The sequence below is a fragment of the Lissotriton helveticus genome, chromosome 9, assembly GCF_964261635.1.
Source record: "Lissotriton helveticus chromosome 9, aLisHel1.1, whole genome shotgun sequence".
NCBI lineage: Eukaryota > Metazoa > Chordata > Amphibia > Caudata > Salamandridae > Lissotriton > Lissotriton helveticus.
The window spans coordinates 226,496,149-226,512,856 of record NC_136070.1 but is presented as its reverse complement, the minus strand read 5'-3'; the positions used below and the strand labels follow the sequence as shown (position 1 = coordinate 226,512,856).

The window sequence follows — 16,708 nt, the reverse complement described above, 5'->3', positions numbered from 1 at the left end:
CATTTTTACACAGTCCTCTCGACATCAACGTATAGATAATATTTCATTAAAAAAGTTTACACTAGAAGCAATTAAAGCTAGGCATTTATCTAGTGCTAAATACAAGGGTTTTTTTATTCACTCTTGTAGGAAGCTGGCTCTGTATATGGTATACCTCTAGGTGGGTGTACCGTGCACAGAGTCCAAGATTCCCCAGAAGTTTACAGGGCTCAATGCAAAACCCAAAGTGCTCTATAAGAGGTAGTGTGGGCGAGCAGCCTTAGGCCTAACACAGAGGAGTGGAACATATTTATTGCACAACATTGACAAATAACTGACACACTCAGAAAGGAGATCCACACTAATTTGATACAAGTTAGCTTTGTTTAAGTTTTATTTTAAGACCAAGATCTTCGCAACTAGGTAGGTACATATTGCAGGAAAAATACTTAAGGCTTTCAAAAGTCAACACTTAGTGCAATTTTCAAATAGTTCAATATTATCTTATGGAGGAAAACAATAACGCATAACAATAAGGCAAGTACACAACATACAGTTTAAGTCTTCTGGACCAGAGGTCAGCAAGGGGCAGGTGAGTAACTGCACCACCAGCAGCACAGGAGTGGCCGTGTGCACAGGTCAAAATCGGAGTTCGGCCCAATGCATATCAATAGAGACTGAGGGTGCTGGAAGCCACTCTGCTTGCAGGTGGGTACATCGGTTGCAGGGGCCAAGCTTTGGGGATTAGAGGAAGCACAGGGGCACCAAGAAGCACCAAACATACACCACCAGCAGCACAGGGGCGGCCGGGTACAGGGTGCAAATACAGCGTTGGGCACCCAATGCTTCTCAAAGCAGAACTTGCTTCAGACAAAGGGCTCTAGGCGTCGCAACAAAGGTTAAAGGAGGGAGACCAGCAGAGGTAAGTAGAGATGTAGGGGGTCATAGGGGCACCATCGGTACAGCTCATCAAAGCCCAGGGGCTTCGGCGGCAAGTGTGCCTTTAAACGTCGGAATCTTCTTACTATAGCCGGTCGCGGTCATGATTGCCAGGGAACCTGTTCAGGGTCCGTGGTCCACCCGGACACGGGCCGGAGGCGTAGGGTGCAGAGTGTCTCGCGAATCCAGTGGGTACCGGAGTCCTTTGTGTAGGTTTCTTGGGAACAGATCCGCTGTCCTCAGGAGTTGTGGTTCTTTATCAAAGTGCAGGCAGTCTTACTTGGGTTCTAGAAGTCGCTGCGTGCAGGACAGGCGTCGTCTTTTTATGCAGGGTCTTGGTAGCTGGAGACAGGCCATTAGGGCTGGGGCCAAATCAGTAGTCACCTTCAAGCATCATTGCATGGCATCTTTTTTGCCCTTATTCTTAGGTCAGAAAGAACTCGTTTCCAGGTCTGGAGGAGCCACTAAATGCTAAATTTAGGTGAGTTTTAGGGGCACAGCAGGTAGGGCCAATGGGCACCTTACCGGGGTGACGACAACTTCAATCATACCACCCTCTTGAGGGAGGGTGCACAGTCCTAGCCCTGATTGGAGGGGTCTCTCTATCTTCAAGATGGCGGGTCTGAAAGAGATGTGCTTCACCTCGCCACCCCCACCTTAGGGGTAGGGTTGGAAAAGGTGGGCACACCTCCTATTCTCCCCGCCCAAAGCAGGGATGTAAACCGGGGGCTGCCATCTGTTGCTAGCAGCAGAGGCTGAGGGTCGCATGACAAAAACGGCAGGCATATGAAGCCTCCCTCTCGATCACTGTGACCATCCTGGGGGAGGAGGTGTGACACCTTCACCCAAGATGTGCATTGTTTCTGGTCCCAGAGAGCAGAGGATCTTTACCCATGGGTCCAGAAATATGTCTAGATGTTGGCAGGCTGCCTAGAGCCAGTCTGTGACCACACCAGGGTTGGTAAGTTTTCAGGGGGCACATCTGAGGTGCATGGTTCAGTACATCCTACAGAGGCATCAGAGTGAGTTTATTGAAAGGAGTAGTTTGGTACCAAACACTTCTGGGTTCAGTGAAGTCACCATGGTGCTGTGGAACTCGAGTTGCCAAGTTCCCAGCCTATGTACTCTCTATGGCTACCCTGGCAGTTACACTATTAAGGAATATACACTAATACTGCAGGGGCATATCTGCTCATGCAGATATGCTCACACCTGTGAGGTCTATAAGGCCTGTTAGAGAGGTGACATACCTTTATCTTGGGGAGTGCTAGTTGGCATGGAACACAGAACGTGTGCTGTGTAGACTTTGTTGTTTTGTCTGCCCCAGGCCATGAAGTCCGCAATGACAGTCTGCTTGGCATTCCCCTGGGCTGGACCCCCAGGAAACCCTCCTCAGTCCCAATGCCCTAGGTAACCATGTACTTCTTACTAGGGACTTACAAAAGGGCCTGTAGGGCCAATTGTGGATCGGTTTTAGGGAAACAACACTGGTACTGGGAACCTGGAGTGCAGGGACCCAGTACTTTACAGTCAAAGTTATATCAAAAGGCAGGTATAAAGTTTTGAGTGTGTGTGTGTGGGTACTGCAACAGCACCCCATTTTCTTTCAACCCCACATAGCAGTTGCTCAAAATACCAAATGTGTGCCAAAAACAAAGCAATATATCCAAGTACAGAAAATGCCTCTGAAAAAATTGCATTTAACAAAGTAATAAAGCACAGCTCAACACAAATAATAAGTCAATGAACTAAAAATCTGGACTGTCATGGGCTTATCTTTCATGCATTCATGTGTTTTGCTAAAGGAAGCAGACTTTCAAACTCCCTGCTCATAAAGAAAACCTGAAGACTCTGGGACTGGATAGGTGTGCAAGCCCACACCAAACATCACCAGACAAGCCCTGAATTGGAACCCTCAAAGGCAAAGGAAGAAAGTACAGCCAAGAACAACCTGGCACAAAGGACTTGAGGTTGACTGCAAGAAGATGGGTAACACGTGGATCAGATTAAAAGAAAAGCCCTAGACAGAGGAGGCTGGAGAGTCATGGGTTATGGCCTATACCCCAGGAATGGTAGTAGGCATAAATAAGTAAGCTGTAATTAAATGGGTAAATGGTAGAGCTGTTTTAGACCTTACTCCTGGATTGCTTGGGAAGGAGTCACACTTGTTATTCGATCTTCTGGCTTATCCAAGAAAGAACTGGTGGATCTCCAGTTTGATCTGTTCAGCCAGAAGAGGGGCACACATCTTAACTATCACATTAGTAAGGAAAATCAGAATCTGATGGATATGTTTTCAAATTGTACAAATATTGGGTCAGAGTCACCCGAAAAACCACAACAGGATCATAGATTAATTAAAAAAGTTAAGTGGGTGGTAATGTTAACATAAAGAAGGAATGCAAAACCTTTACATTTGGAGAGTGTTGTTAAGTCATATATTTCGAGAAAGCACAAGACCAACCCTAAAAAACATACACCTTAGCACCCCCCTAAGAAAAGAGAAAAGACTATCTAGAACATGCCTCACACCACTTATATAAAAATACAGAACACTTTCCTCACAAGAAACTTCTTACAAACCCCTCTTTAAAACTCCTGCTGTTTCTTCAAGTGCTCCTGTTTTGAAGAAAATAGCCAGGATTTCATCCTCAATTGCATCTTTTGACTAAAGGGAATAATCGGCAGGCACACACTGCTCATTATTTGAATATCTCACCTTTCTAAACTGCATAACCAAATTCATGAGGCTGCTGGTGGTGTTCTGTGCTTGTTGGGTGGTGCCCATCGAGGACTGCAGCAAGTCCTCAATAGAGATCTTGTTCTTCAAAGCTTGGTAAAGCATCTTTTGTCGACTCGTCAAATTACAGTACATCAAAATTTCAATCTGAAAAACAGCAAGTGGATTACTGTATATCCAATTTCCATTTGCATTATCTTTTAATTGACAGGGACCAATATGACAAGTAAAGTAAAGTGTACAATTATCAAAAGTCCCGCTTAGGTTTAGAATTACAAATTCCAAATCTGTTACAAGCATACAACTCAAAATGTTTACAGACGCGCTTTCCACACTATGTCATTATTAACCATAAATATTTACAAGCTACTCAACCACAACAAATCTCATTCTACTAACAACCAAACAGGAATATAAACCAAGCAACGTGACAAAACGTGGTCCCCACAAGTAATGATTCATACTGGAAAGCAATTTAGGAACAATGTACACGGGCATAGGGTGGATTTTAACATTAGAACAAAAAAGTTCTTGTCAGGAATACCTGAGAACTTGAAGCCAACATAATAAAAAGAGATCTGTTTAAATGCTGGCTTGATTAGCGACAAAAAAAGGATATTGCCGTTAAATGGAAGGAACAAACGCGACTGAAGGAATTGATTGGTGAACGATGCAGAAAAACAGCATATGCCACAAAAGAACTGGCTTATGTCAGTATAGCTGGAGTGTAAGAGAGGAAAACCTATTAATATACGTACATGGGTACTGATATACATATATGTCTACTAACTCTTCATTGTGAGTCAACTGGAAAGCCTCCAAATTGCTGACACTTTAATGGACATGAGGCATTGGAATTCACCACAAATGATGGATGTTAATTGTATTCTGTCTTTTCCATATGATAAAACTCAAAAAGTATAATTAAAACAAGCACTGGCGTTGCCAATAGGTCTCGCATTAATTACGTTTGAGCTATTGGCAGTGTTAAATATTGCAACACCAATTGCAAAAAAAGTCTATTATTGTAGGCCAATAAAATGTGTATTTATTATTGTAGCAATGGTGGCATGCGCATTGATAGGTCGCGAGACCTAAAAACAGTGGGCCTGGGGTCACAGGTAGAACCCACGTCCCTAAATCAATATGCCATATGCATAGTAATTGTGACATTTGATTCACCTCTAACATTGTTATTATTACCCAGCCTAGGAAATCACGGTCACTGGACACATGGCCTCCTAACACTACCATTAGTTGTTTAATAGGTATCTCGATTGGGGTTCTTGAAGAGATCAACTTCCAGAAATGATAGATGTGATGTCTTATGTACACCATAGACAAGGTAAGATGATGTTAAACTTGTACACTTTAGCATATTGTGGAATAATGAGCTCTCCAATGCTGCTAATGATTTGGTACTGTCACACTTCGAAGTTTAATGTTGCCAAAATGTAATGTGGCCAATGGTTAATATTGTCAACTGTTTTGCAATCTTCAGCATTGCACACCGTTAATGCTGTCACACGTTAATGCGGAAAAGTTCTGTAGGGGTCATAGTTAGCACTGTTCAGGGATAGTGAAAGTAGATTGCTCGCATTTGTACCTGCTGCAAGCAATGTTTCATGTTGTTGAATCTTAGTAATACATTTAAAAGAATCAGATATTTTAACAACACTAGATCTGAAGGAGGTGAATCTAAAAATGGACCTATCTGCAGCTGGAAGCCCATATGGTTGGCTTGAAAAAAGAATATTAATAAAGAGTGCTAACTCTGGCAGGGTAGAATAGAAGAAGCAGAAAAACCATGGAACAGCTTGGTGGAGTTATGCAAAATAATCTACTGCTCCGTTTCAAAATGAGCCTCTGAATCACTCGGTGAACATAAGTGTTAGAAGCATCCACCATCTGGCACGGGGAGCATCAGCCGTGGAGCGTGGACTCGGAGTATAGTTTCCCTAAGACGGGAATGATTCAGTGTAAAGATGAGGCCATAGACAAATGAGCTCGATGCCCAGATGAGGTAAAAACAACGTAAACACAAAGGAAGTCACAGCAAAGGAATATTGCATTGAAGGATTCTTCAATTAGTGCGGCCCCAACACATTCACAATGTTTAAGCCAACTTCAACAATAACTGCAACGTCATACAATTACCAGCAAGGCCGGTATCGAAACTAAAGTTTGTCTTGATCAAACTGGCCAAAATAACGCCACACTGCAGGAGGCTGCGACTAGATTGCGTCCGGGGGGATACCTGGGTCATGGCATGCAAAGAGTGGAGGCGCTGAAAGCGAAAGCAGCCATGAATAATTAGGGGAGGAGAAGCCGCCACCACATCAAAGGGAGAAGCCCTTTGATGTGGTGGCGGCCGTGACGTAAACACAAAGGAAGTCACAGCGAAGGAATATTGCATTGAAGGATTCTAAAGCAGTACATCGTAGAAGTCAGGATACAACAGAAAATGCACGATATTAAATGTATCTGTCTCTCTCCTCTTGCAGTACAAACTGAAGTCGTGGCAGCACAGGGAAGAACAGATAAAACCCAAGCAGGAAGGTTGACTTCCAAACGCTCTTTCCGTAAGAACGCAATAGGAAATAAAGCTTGCTTTCCGTAATTGGAGTCATCGCTAAGAAACAGGACGATAAGTGTGGCAGAGACAGAGTAGCTTTTTATTGACAGATATTCTAGCCCCTAGGCCAATAGTGTGAGACTCATAGTGATCTGCCGACGTGAAGATGCTAAGGCTTTTGGTGAAGTGCATCCAACAACTTGCAGGGTGACATCGACAAAGGGAATGAAGTCGCACCAAAGAATGAAGGCAGCAAGAAGCGCGTTCAGGTAACGATGCGCATTCAAATAATGCCGGATGTTGAAGTATCAATTCTAATATAACAAACGCTGAAAATGGGGATAAAGAGAAGCGTTCCGCAAATCAAAGTCAGTTAAAGTTGCAGTGCCTGAAAGCGTAGGGCGATGCTGAGGTAACACGAGTAGAGTGTTTCAGCAGAGAGACACAAAGAGAATTAAAGGAAGGAGCTGGCTATGTAACCAGATAGGTCAAAATATTTGTAGGAATCTTTATAGAGTAAGCAGCGCGCGCACAGTACCTTACATTCAGAAAGTGACTCAGCTGTGTTAGGACGTTTTGTTGTTCTTGAAAGTATGGCCGGCCACCGGCCAGCCATGAATAATTAGGGGAGGAGAAGCCGCACAGCACACGCTGGGAGAAGCCCTTTGATGTGCTGTGCGGCCGTGAAAAAATGCAAATAGGAGGGAGGCCGATGCGCGTGCTTGTTTAATCACGTGATTCACGTGAACTTAAAGAAAACCTCACCAAGAAGCCCTTGGTTTGACGAGGATTTCGAGCACTTGAATTCTCGCTCCGCTCAATGCGCTTGCGCACATTGATAGGTCGCGAGACCTAAAAAGCACTTTACCATATAATCAACGGCAAAGTGAGACACGTAACCTTTGTAACTAATTGTGCAGTGAAACGTCTTTCTGAAGGACACTGCACCGAACTGGCAAAAACATAGCACAAATTAGACATCTTTATAATCATTGAAATAAATACGACCAATCCTCCAACGCCTACGAAGTGCGAGACAAAGAGATTAATTTATTTGCAAACAGAAAGAATTTGATTAATTCACAGAAACTGAATTTACCTTGAGCCCCCTAGAGTGCAGTCAACTACTCAGACGAAAGATAACATTTCCTCAGATGCAATGTGAGAAGCATACATGAATCAGCTGATGAATACTAGTCTTGGTTGTGACCAAATATGCTACAGAAAACAAAAAACTGAAATGTACCACCTAAGCATTCATTCAAAAGTAAAACCTGAGAGACCTGCTGAGATCAGTAAAGAGCAAGAAGCACAGCTGTCCAGAAGTATCATCTAAAGGTTAGGCGGCAGGCACATCACATTTTCGTCTGTCAGTCAATGTTCACAGTATTCTTGGCATGACAATGTTCTTCACAATTAACACCACCTTATATTTCTCCTGACTAAGAACTATTCGTGCCAGATCGAATTTGTGATGGCTGCTACCAGCAGCTTTGAGCTCGTGGTAACTAAGTGTGCAAAACTCAGGAAGAATAAAAGAAACACACAAAAGCCACAAGTACGGTTTGTGTTATTCCAATTTTTGCACAACTCTTAATCAGGAGCAAAAATTCGAACAAAGTCAGTGCTGGTTTAAATTCTGCTGTGGAGGTTTTGTGCCTGGTTTCCCTCAAACGCCTAAATTACCCTCTGTGTCTGCAGCATGCTCTTCCAAACCACTCACATTTCCAAGAAACCGTCCTCTACAAATGTCTGCTTATATGCATGAAGAACCCATACTTACCTCCCCGGTACCCTAACAGTTGCACCAACTCAATCAGTTACCTGGGAATTGCATGACATGATGGAGGAATAAGCCTACTGCCTGATACAGTACAATGTCCCAGGACTCTCGGAACTACACACAACCTCATTGTTAGTCTTAAGAAGTTGAAAATTTCAATTAAAATATATTACCGTCATCTCACTGCAGACCTAGAGATGCAACAACATAAGACTCTTCACAAATGTGCACATTCACATAATAAACATTATTGAAGGTGTCTCGTCACAGCTATTTACCTTATCCGACAGTTCATTTTCAACATCCTTCTTGATCCTCCTCAACATGAAAGGCTTCAAGATCATGTGCAAACGAGACAGCTGATCTGAAATACACAACCAAATAACATGAACCCAGGCAAACACAAGGCTGATCATTTTCTGCTCAGAAGATTGAAATGAATGAATGAAATGAAATTAGATTTATAAAGCGCATGGCTGCCCGAGAGCGTCGATTAAGGGTCTCTTCAGTGGCGTAGCAAATCTTGAGGGGGCTCCCCTGCAAAGTACATGAAGGGAGGAAGAGGGGGGCCCTACCAGGCCCACCACCTACCACTTTTTCTGAGGGGGCCCCCTGGGGCTCGGGCTCCCATGCACCGCGAGGGCTGCAGAGGATTATGTTACACCACTGGGTCTCTTTTTGAGCTTCCCACTGTGACAGCATTTTTTTCTTCTGCAAAGCACTTCCCATTCCCATGGAGGGAGCTGCTTTGGTGAAAAGAAAAACATGGTCCAGCATGTCTGCCATGTCACGTCTCTATGTCAGAGCCATCTATAAATTGTTTTTTACAAAGGCAGAAAGCATGGGGGAAGGAGGGAAGTGGGACTGTTTTGGGAAAAACAATATTAATTTCAGAAACACGCAAGGAGCCTTCTCCCAGAACATGGGGGACAATGACAATCTGCATTTTCCCTGTCCTGGACCAGCATGGTTGAAATGGAGGATTTGGACAGGAAAAAAGCTGGCAGCCTTGGAGTCAGAGGGGTCACACTAAAAAAGACAGGCACTCACCTCCAACAAAAAGGTTTTCCCTGATAGTGGAACCTGCGGTTGATTTTGTGTGGGCAAAGTATTGTTCCCTGAGCTATAAATTAGGCAAGGATGGATGAGACAGACAAACATGATACATGCCAGTTTTCAGCAGATATCACCTTTAAAAGATGCCCTAAATAACTTCAGGAGGTGGTTAATACAACAGTCAATAGTATTTTTCGTTTCGGATTTGGTTTTTGAATGTGTTTATCACAAGTTTACTTTTGTGCTGAGGAATCTATTCAGACCCTCCCTAGGGCAAAATGTATGACTGTGTATTCTCAGTAATACCAATTCCAAGAAGGTTAAGGATCACTAGGAAGCTTCAGGACCACATGGAGGACCACTCACATGGAGTTGGCCTCACCTAGGGTTATAATGTGCACATGTACTCTGTATGGGCTGAGGGAGTACAAATGGAAAACCAAGATCCAAACATTGCAAGCTCTTTGATTCTTAGGTAAAACTTTTCTTGTCCTTTTTTGAAGAAGATAGACATTTGCATTCTGTTATAAGTAAACCAATTTTCTTATCCCCGGTATTATATGGAGTATCAGTACAATTACCCTTATCTTTACCATATTCATATGTAATTTATTGATTGGGTGATATACTTAATCAGCCAATGATACTGTAATATACAAAATTAAATTGATTAGACACGAACTGCAGCACTAACCATGGCATGTCCTATTACTCGAGCTGTGCGAGCCTGTATTGCAGAAATAGACTGATGGGGGCTCGCCAATCACAAATCCATTAGTACTTGTACTACATGAAATGAATTTCGATACAGTTCAAATGTAGCACTTCAACTTCTTGTGTCGATGCATCGCTCAAAACTGAAGAGATTAAATTTTATCAGGAAAACTGAATGGTGTTAAATATTCAGTGGTTTCCATAAAGTAGTGGGTGCACAGTTCTTTTCTTCTGTCAACTGTATGTGGCGAAATGCGGTTTAGTGAACATAGTCAGTTTCAACACAGGTGCCCCTCAGACCAGGAGTTCCTCAAAGTGCATCATTTACCTAGAGTTATGTGGAAAGAACAGGGTGAGGTGTATTAGGTCCTGACCCATCTTGTGTTCTGTCACTGTGCAGCTGCTAGTATGCCGGAAGACCTGAGAGGGCAGAGATTGAGGCTTCATGCAGCTTTATTTATTTTAACTAAAAGCCGTTGAGTTCTTGTCTGGCGGGTGTAATAGCCTGTTTGGCATTGTGGTTCAATAGTTCTGTGCATAAAGGGTGTTTTCTTCGAGGTTAGGTCCCAACGAGCTAATCTTCTACAGCCTTCCCAGATGTGAGGTCTTTTCTTGTCACCTTCCCTGGGAGAGGAGGAAGTTTGTCATCTTGCTGACATTGACTGAGTAAGTGCACCCTCAGTCGGGGTTTGTTGCAATGTGGCCCTTCCAGCTGTAGGAGTGGCCAGAATAGAGGCTTTGTCTGGTCTCTGGATGGCAGGGGGTCTAGACTTCGTGTTGATGTATCTAGTGCATAAAGTGCTCAGTGTGTTATGCACAGTATATTGAAAGCAAATTGACGAGCTATTGGTAACTAGTGCAGGGTTGCACTGGCGGACAGGATAGGGCCTACAGTTTCAAGTACATGTGTAAACTGGGGGCTGAGTTTGTACTCCTTTAATGTATGTAGAAGTGATTTCTGGGCTCCTAAGTATAGCCAGTTTACATGACCATTGAACCTTCAATCAGGACCTAAAAATAATAATCATTATCATATAAACCACTATGAATTATATCAAGATTGCATTTTGCAAATGTGTACTGATCAGCAGAAGGATCAAATAATAAGCAAATCTTTCCTTTGCAGTTTACGACACCACTAGAATATTGAGGAAATGATGTGCATAAGTATAATAACAGTGTATCCAGATTTCAGAAACTTTATTTTCTGCAAGAATCTACCGACCGGTTTTATGAATGTGGAAGAAGAGGATGTAACAAAGTCCAAAGACCATCTTTGAGATGGTCAATCATGATTCAGGACATTGTGCATGAAATACATATTGTCACCTACATTTAGAAAGCTTTATCCATTTTAGAATGCTTTCCACATATACCTACTGCAGGGAAATGAACGCAAGAAGAAAAATGTTACCCTGCAAGCATCTGTTTGTAGCAGAGAGTGCGGTAAGTTCGCATGCCGTGCATACTCCTGTCATTTAGTGTTGGACTTGGATGTTTACAACTTGTTTTTATTCGAAGAAGTCTTTTGAGTCACGAAGTATAGTGACTCTTCCCTTAGTTTGCAATGCAAACCGGCATCCGCTCCACTGCTAGATTGCTTTCCATAAAGTAGGTGAGCATATTGATGGAACAATAGGCAGAACAGGTTGGAGACCATGCACCAATGTTTATATAACAGGGTAAATATGTTAAACGACAAAAAATAATAAATGTAGTAACCACTGGCTCCTGGGGAGGTGGGTGGACGCATGTGAATCTACAGGCGTAGATCATTCCAGGTTAAGTAACATTTTCCGTTCGTAGCATGTGAGGCTGTAGATACACATGCTCTGCATAGACTGTAAAGCCCTACTACCTCAAGGGGAGGACAGGCAGTGGATGATGCAGATATTTGAAACAAAGCCTTGAACAGTCTGATCAGCTCTAGCTTGTTGGTGAGCTAGAACAGCAACACAGTAATGTTTAATAAATGTTGCAGGAAGCTGGCTCTTTATATGGTGGACCAAAAAGAGGTGTACAGTGTAAAGAGTCCAGGAAAACCCCAAAGGAATTACTGAGGCACAAATGACACCCCAAATGCTCTCTTTTGTGGTAGTGTGGGCGAGCAGTTAGGCCAGTTTCTGAAGAAACTGAAAATGTGGCTCTTTAATTAGGATTAGTGGTTTGGTGTTATTGGCCAGTTGACACCAGAGGTGAAGAGAACCAGGACACTCTTTGCAGTAACAATGCCCTGCACAAGTGCCCCATACATACAACAGCAGACAGCACGGCAGGGTTGGCGCCAAGTCAGCTGTTTCTCCACAGTTCTTGCTTCTCATGGCTCTTCGGTGTCCTTCTCCTTAGGTAATCAGGAATCTGATTTCCTGGTGCCAGGGACTACCCTAAATACTAGATTTAGGAGAAATGGGGAGTGTAGGTTAGTAGCCAATGGGCTACTTACCCCTGGGGTCATTACGCCCCCCTATATGGCCATTTATTGTGGGAAGTGGGCATAACCCTGTCCCAGAGTTCCGAATTCTGCCATCACCAAGATGGCAGACTTTTACATTTCGTATCCACAACAGGCAGCCCACCTTAGGGGTGGAATTAGCCTGAGGATGGACACATCTCTCTGACTACTAATATTCCTGCCACCTGGTCTGGTGCCAAATGGGCCCTGGTCAGGGGAGTTGGCATCCCATTGCCTCAGAAGGAAGCCAGATTTGCATACCAAAGGCGGTGGGCTCCGTAAAACACCTCCCTCCAGAGTAGGCATTGTTCATGACCTCCTGAGAGTGTGGAATCTCACCCCTGGGGGTCAGGAACTCGTCTGCGGTGGCAGGCTGGACTGGGCCAGTCGGCAAGAACACTAAAGGGCTGGTAGGTTTCAGAGGGTACCCTCTGGGTGCATGTATTTATAAATCCATAACTGGAAGGAATCAGTGTGGGTTTAATAATACGAGGTGTTTGTTACCAAACACCATAGGTTTCAGTGAAGCCATTATGTAACTGGGGATCTCGTTTTGACCAGTGCCCAGTAAATACCTTAAGATGGCTTCCGTGCTCCCTTGTAATGTCTAGTAATATAACTATACTTCACATGGGCATGACTATTCATGCAGATATGTCTTCACACAAAGTATAATGCTGTGCCAAAACCCATCAAAACCTGATGGTTGGAGAAAAACAATGTAACCATTGAGGTGATGCCCATGCACATTCACAAATAAAGAAGGAGTCACTATACCTTGTAACTCTAAACATTTCTTTATAGAAAGACACGTTGTAAACATCCGAGCCCAACACAAGATGTCAGGAGTATGCAAAGCATGAGTATACAGCCACATATGCTACAAAGATAATATCCAGCTGCAGTAAACGGGTAATGATCAGTATGTGCTATAGAGATTACTGATGAAAGGGAAACACAAAACTGATGTGAAGTATGGTATAAAACCTAACAGGAGGCAGAGCACTTCCATAGCAGAAACTATTAAAATACAATAAAGGCAAGACTTACTTTCATCAATGGCAGATTTGTTCTCAGCATGGCTCTCAATGTCCTTAGAAAACCACTCATTAAATTCATCATGAGAATCAAAGAGGGTTGGCATAATAAAGTGCAGAAGTGCCCACAGCTGGAAGGAAAAACCACACCTTTATTAAAATGGATGAGCAGAGCTGAAAGAGATGACTCCAGATCAAGTAAGTCACAAGCATAAGTTAAGGACCCTGGTAATCATTCAACATGAACACTTATACCCCATTCATCGCTATCTACATGTGCAATATCTATGGAAGGTACAAACACATACACACTAAGTCAGTGCCACTCAAAGGCAGAATAATTAATATTATCACTCAACTTGGTTAAAACCAGCCTACTGATTAACAGAGAACACTATGCTACGGCGACATCTGAAATTGCTACTTTTATCAGCTAAACATGTTAAATTTAATTAATACTGTATCCCTTCCTGAACATTCAGCACATTCTACAAACACTCGTCAATGCATGCTTCTGATGAATAGAAAGACACTGAAAGGATCACTCTGGAGCAGAGTTCGTAATTGCAGGCGATGAATTGAAACACACTCTGTGGCTACCCTGTTTATAATCTTTGCTGAGTTCTCAGTACCAACTGCTAATGCTTGCAGGAAGCAGGCAGGAGGAGTCGAGTCTTTATTACAGAGCCAAGTGAATAACCATGACTAACACGGTTAGCTGGCAAAGTTCCTTCAAACTTGGCTCTGTTCACTGCTTCCAGAGGAAAAGCTCTTTATAGGTCTTTCTTTTTGGGGACCACATGTTTTCAAAGCACATACAGATATGCAGTAAAGAAAAGCTGGCTTCTAGTTCTTTATTTTTAGAACTTGCCACGGGCTGAGTGTACTGGTATTAAATGCAAGCCATTTTGTGGAATGTACATGGGGCTTTAAGAAGTCCCCTATGATAAACTCACCACTGCTCTGCCACCCTTCCGGTGCTGTCTCTGTATCCTCACCACATATATCGTGTTTTTTACTGGTCGCAAATGGCCCAATGTGTTATATCCCTGTATATTTCCCTTTTAACTGGATGTTTCCCTTTTAATTATCTTGTGTTCTTTTAACTATTCCTCATGCTACACAGTTGTAGTTACATCATTTAGAACTGTTGCTTGGACATTCTTCTGTGAGCTTTAACCACAGCAGTACTGTGCTCTTTGATGATTAAACCATTTTAATTTTACTTGGATTTCAAGACATTTATTCCTGCAATTCTACACAATTGCAGAATCGGGCCGTTTGCGACCGGTCCAAAATGCATTTTGGTATGTATGAATTCCAATTTGCGATTCCGTAACATGTTACCAAATCACAATTTGGAATTGTGAAAAAATACCAATTGGGTATTAGGAAGGGGCATCCCTTCCTAATATGGAATTGCAGCGGTATGTAGGAATGTTTTGCGATAGAAATGCAGTCTCAAAACAGTCGCATTTTACCACCTATTTCAAGTTGGTGGTAACCCATTCGCAAACGGGACGGGGTACCAAAAGGACCCCTACTATTTTGAGAATGCTCCTAAAAATGTTTTTTTAGAGCAGGCAGTGGTTCCATGGACCACTGCCTGCTCTTGAAAAATATAAAGAAAACTTTTGATTATTTATTTTTAAACTCAACCCATTTTCCTTTAAGGTAAGTGGGCTGCATTAAAAACAATTATTACTTTATTTATTTAAAAGCAATCACTTTATTTAAAAGCAATCACAGACATGGTGCTCTGCTGACCCCAGCAGGCCACCATCCCTGTGATTTTAGCTATTCCTAATGGGTTGCAAATTGTGACCCGCCTCGTTCATATTAATGATGTAGGTCAATTTGCGACCTATTAGGAAACACTAAATGAAACTCATGGGGTTTCATACAGTCAAATAGCAATTACCTAATTGCGATTCGCAGAGAATCGCAACTAGGTAATCGTTCTTTAAAATAATGATTAATGTGGCCCTTAGTAATGTAATTTTTTTTTGTTTTTATTTATAAGGTGGCTGCTGTGCATCTGTGCCACTCATGGCAGCATCAGAGGGCAAAAAAAAAAACCTGGCAAAGCTAAAAGGTCAGCACTGTTCTGAGGGTTACAAACGACTTTAAGGCATCCTCTGGAACAACCCTGATGGACTAGTTAGTGCCAACCTGCAGCTTCGCAAGACCTCAATAACAGAATTGGAAAATATAAGGGAAACAGGAAACATGTCAGAGCTTTGACAGTGTCAAACTATTAAAACAAAGCTATCCCATAGGTATTTTGGGATGTGGTTTTGGACTTCCTAAATACATTCTGTCATTGGATTCTACTTTGCTGGACCACTCTGGAAGTGGGTCTCTGAGGCACTGATGTCCTCAACAGCTGCTTGGTCTCGGTGTAGTGGGAGCCAAGATTTGACTCTCACTGGTTCTGCCTACTGCAAGGGGTCCAGTACCCCAGGTATTGGTCCTGAGCGGCTCCATTTGGTAATGGTGTCCTCTCACTTGGTGGGGGGGGTGCATTTCTGACCATCAGGAGCACAGGTTCCTCTCCCTGGGGGCTGCTGCATCGGGCTAGCCAGGGAGCGGCAACCTGGTGAACTGAACTTTGTGTTTTCTGTAGCTGCAGGGGAGTAGCTCCCATACTCCAAGGAAGATAGCTGGCAATTTGTGATGGGCTGGCAGTCTCCCATTTTTTTTTTGTTTTACAGAGTTTTATATAGCGCGAACTTGCCCCGAAGGTATCGGGTATCAGAGCGATTTACACTAGCACCAGTTGCGCTTACATGAGGACACATTCAGTGATTTGCCCAGAATCACAGGATTTTGGCGTCCTTGCCGAAACTCGAACCTGGTTCCCCAGATTTGAGGTCGACCGCCGTAATCGTTAGGCAAACTCCTCTGGAAGCCGTTCAGCTGAGGGACTAGTCTCTGGTCCAAACTGTCAAGACTGGTGTTGGCAGGCAGGCTTTGGCACCAAAAAGGATTTTTTAGCGCTCCTCGCACTACCGGTGCTAAACTGATGTACGAGTGGCATATACTCTGCTTTTTGGCAGAACTCAGCAGAATCTTGAAGAATTTTTTTGTAACTCTATGGGATTGCCTCACACTCCACATTTACTGGCAATGGATACATACAGTATGGGTAGGGTCAATGGGAGACCATTCCCTTGGACCCTAACATGGCACTGATGGGAGTGATGGAGGAGTGGGGTGGCCCTAGATCTGCGGGCACCTTGATGGTGTAGTGTGGGCTATAACAGGGAGGAGCTCTTAGGATTGGCAATTCCTATGTGAGTAAAAGGTGAGGGTGCAACAAGGACTGCAAGTTAAAACTAACTCCTGTTGGAACTAAGTTAATTTATTATGTCCCCAAGGGATAGGATTTAAAACAAAAAGTAGGGAAAAGATTCAACCCTTGCGTAATAAT

General features: G+C 43.1%; 1 protein-coding gene across 1 annotated transcript in view; it reads right to left on the bottom strand.

Annotated features, from left to right (window-relative positions):
* Positions 1 to 16,708, bottom strand: part of INO80 (INO80 complex ATPase subunit) — a 534,228-nt gene that overhangs the window by 239,498 nt on the left and 278,022 nt on the right. The window contains exons 18-20 of the mRNA XM_078659770.1: positions 13,289 to 13,406; positions 8,295 to 8,380; positions 3,638 to 3,805 (exon numbers count right to left, since the gene is read on the bottom strand). Of these exons, the coding sequence (XP_078515896.1) occupies positions 3,638 to 3,805; positions 8,295 to 8,380; positions 13,289 to 13,406 (372 nt within the window). The remainder of the gene's footprint in view (positions 1 to 3,637; positions 3,806 to 8,294; positions 8,381 to 13,288; positions 13,407 to 16,708) is intronic.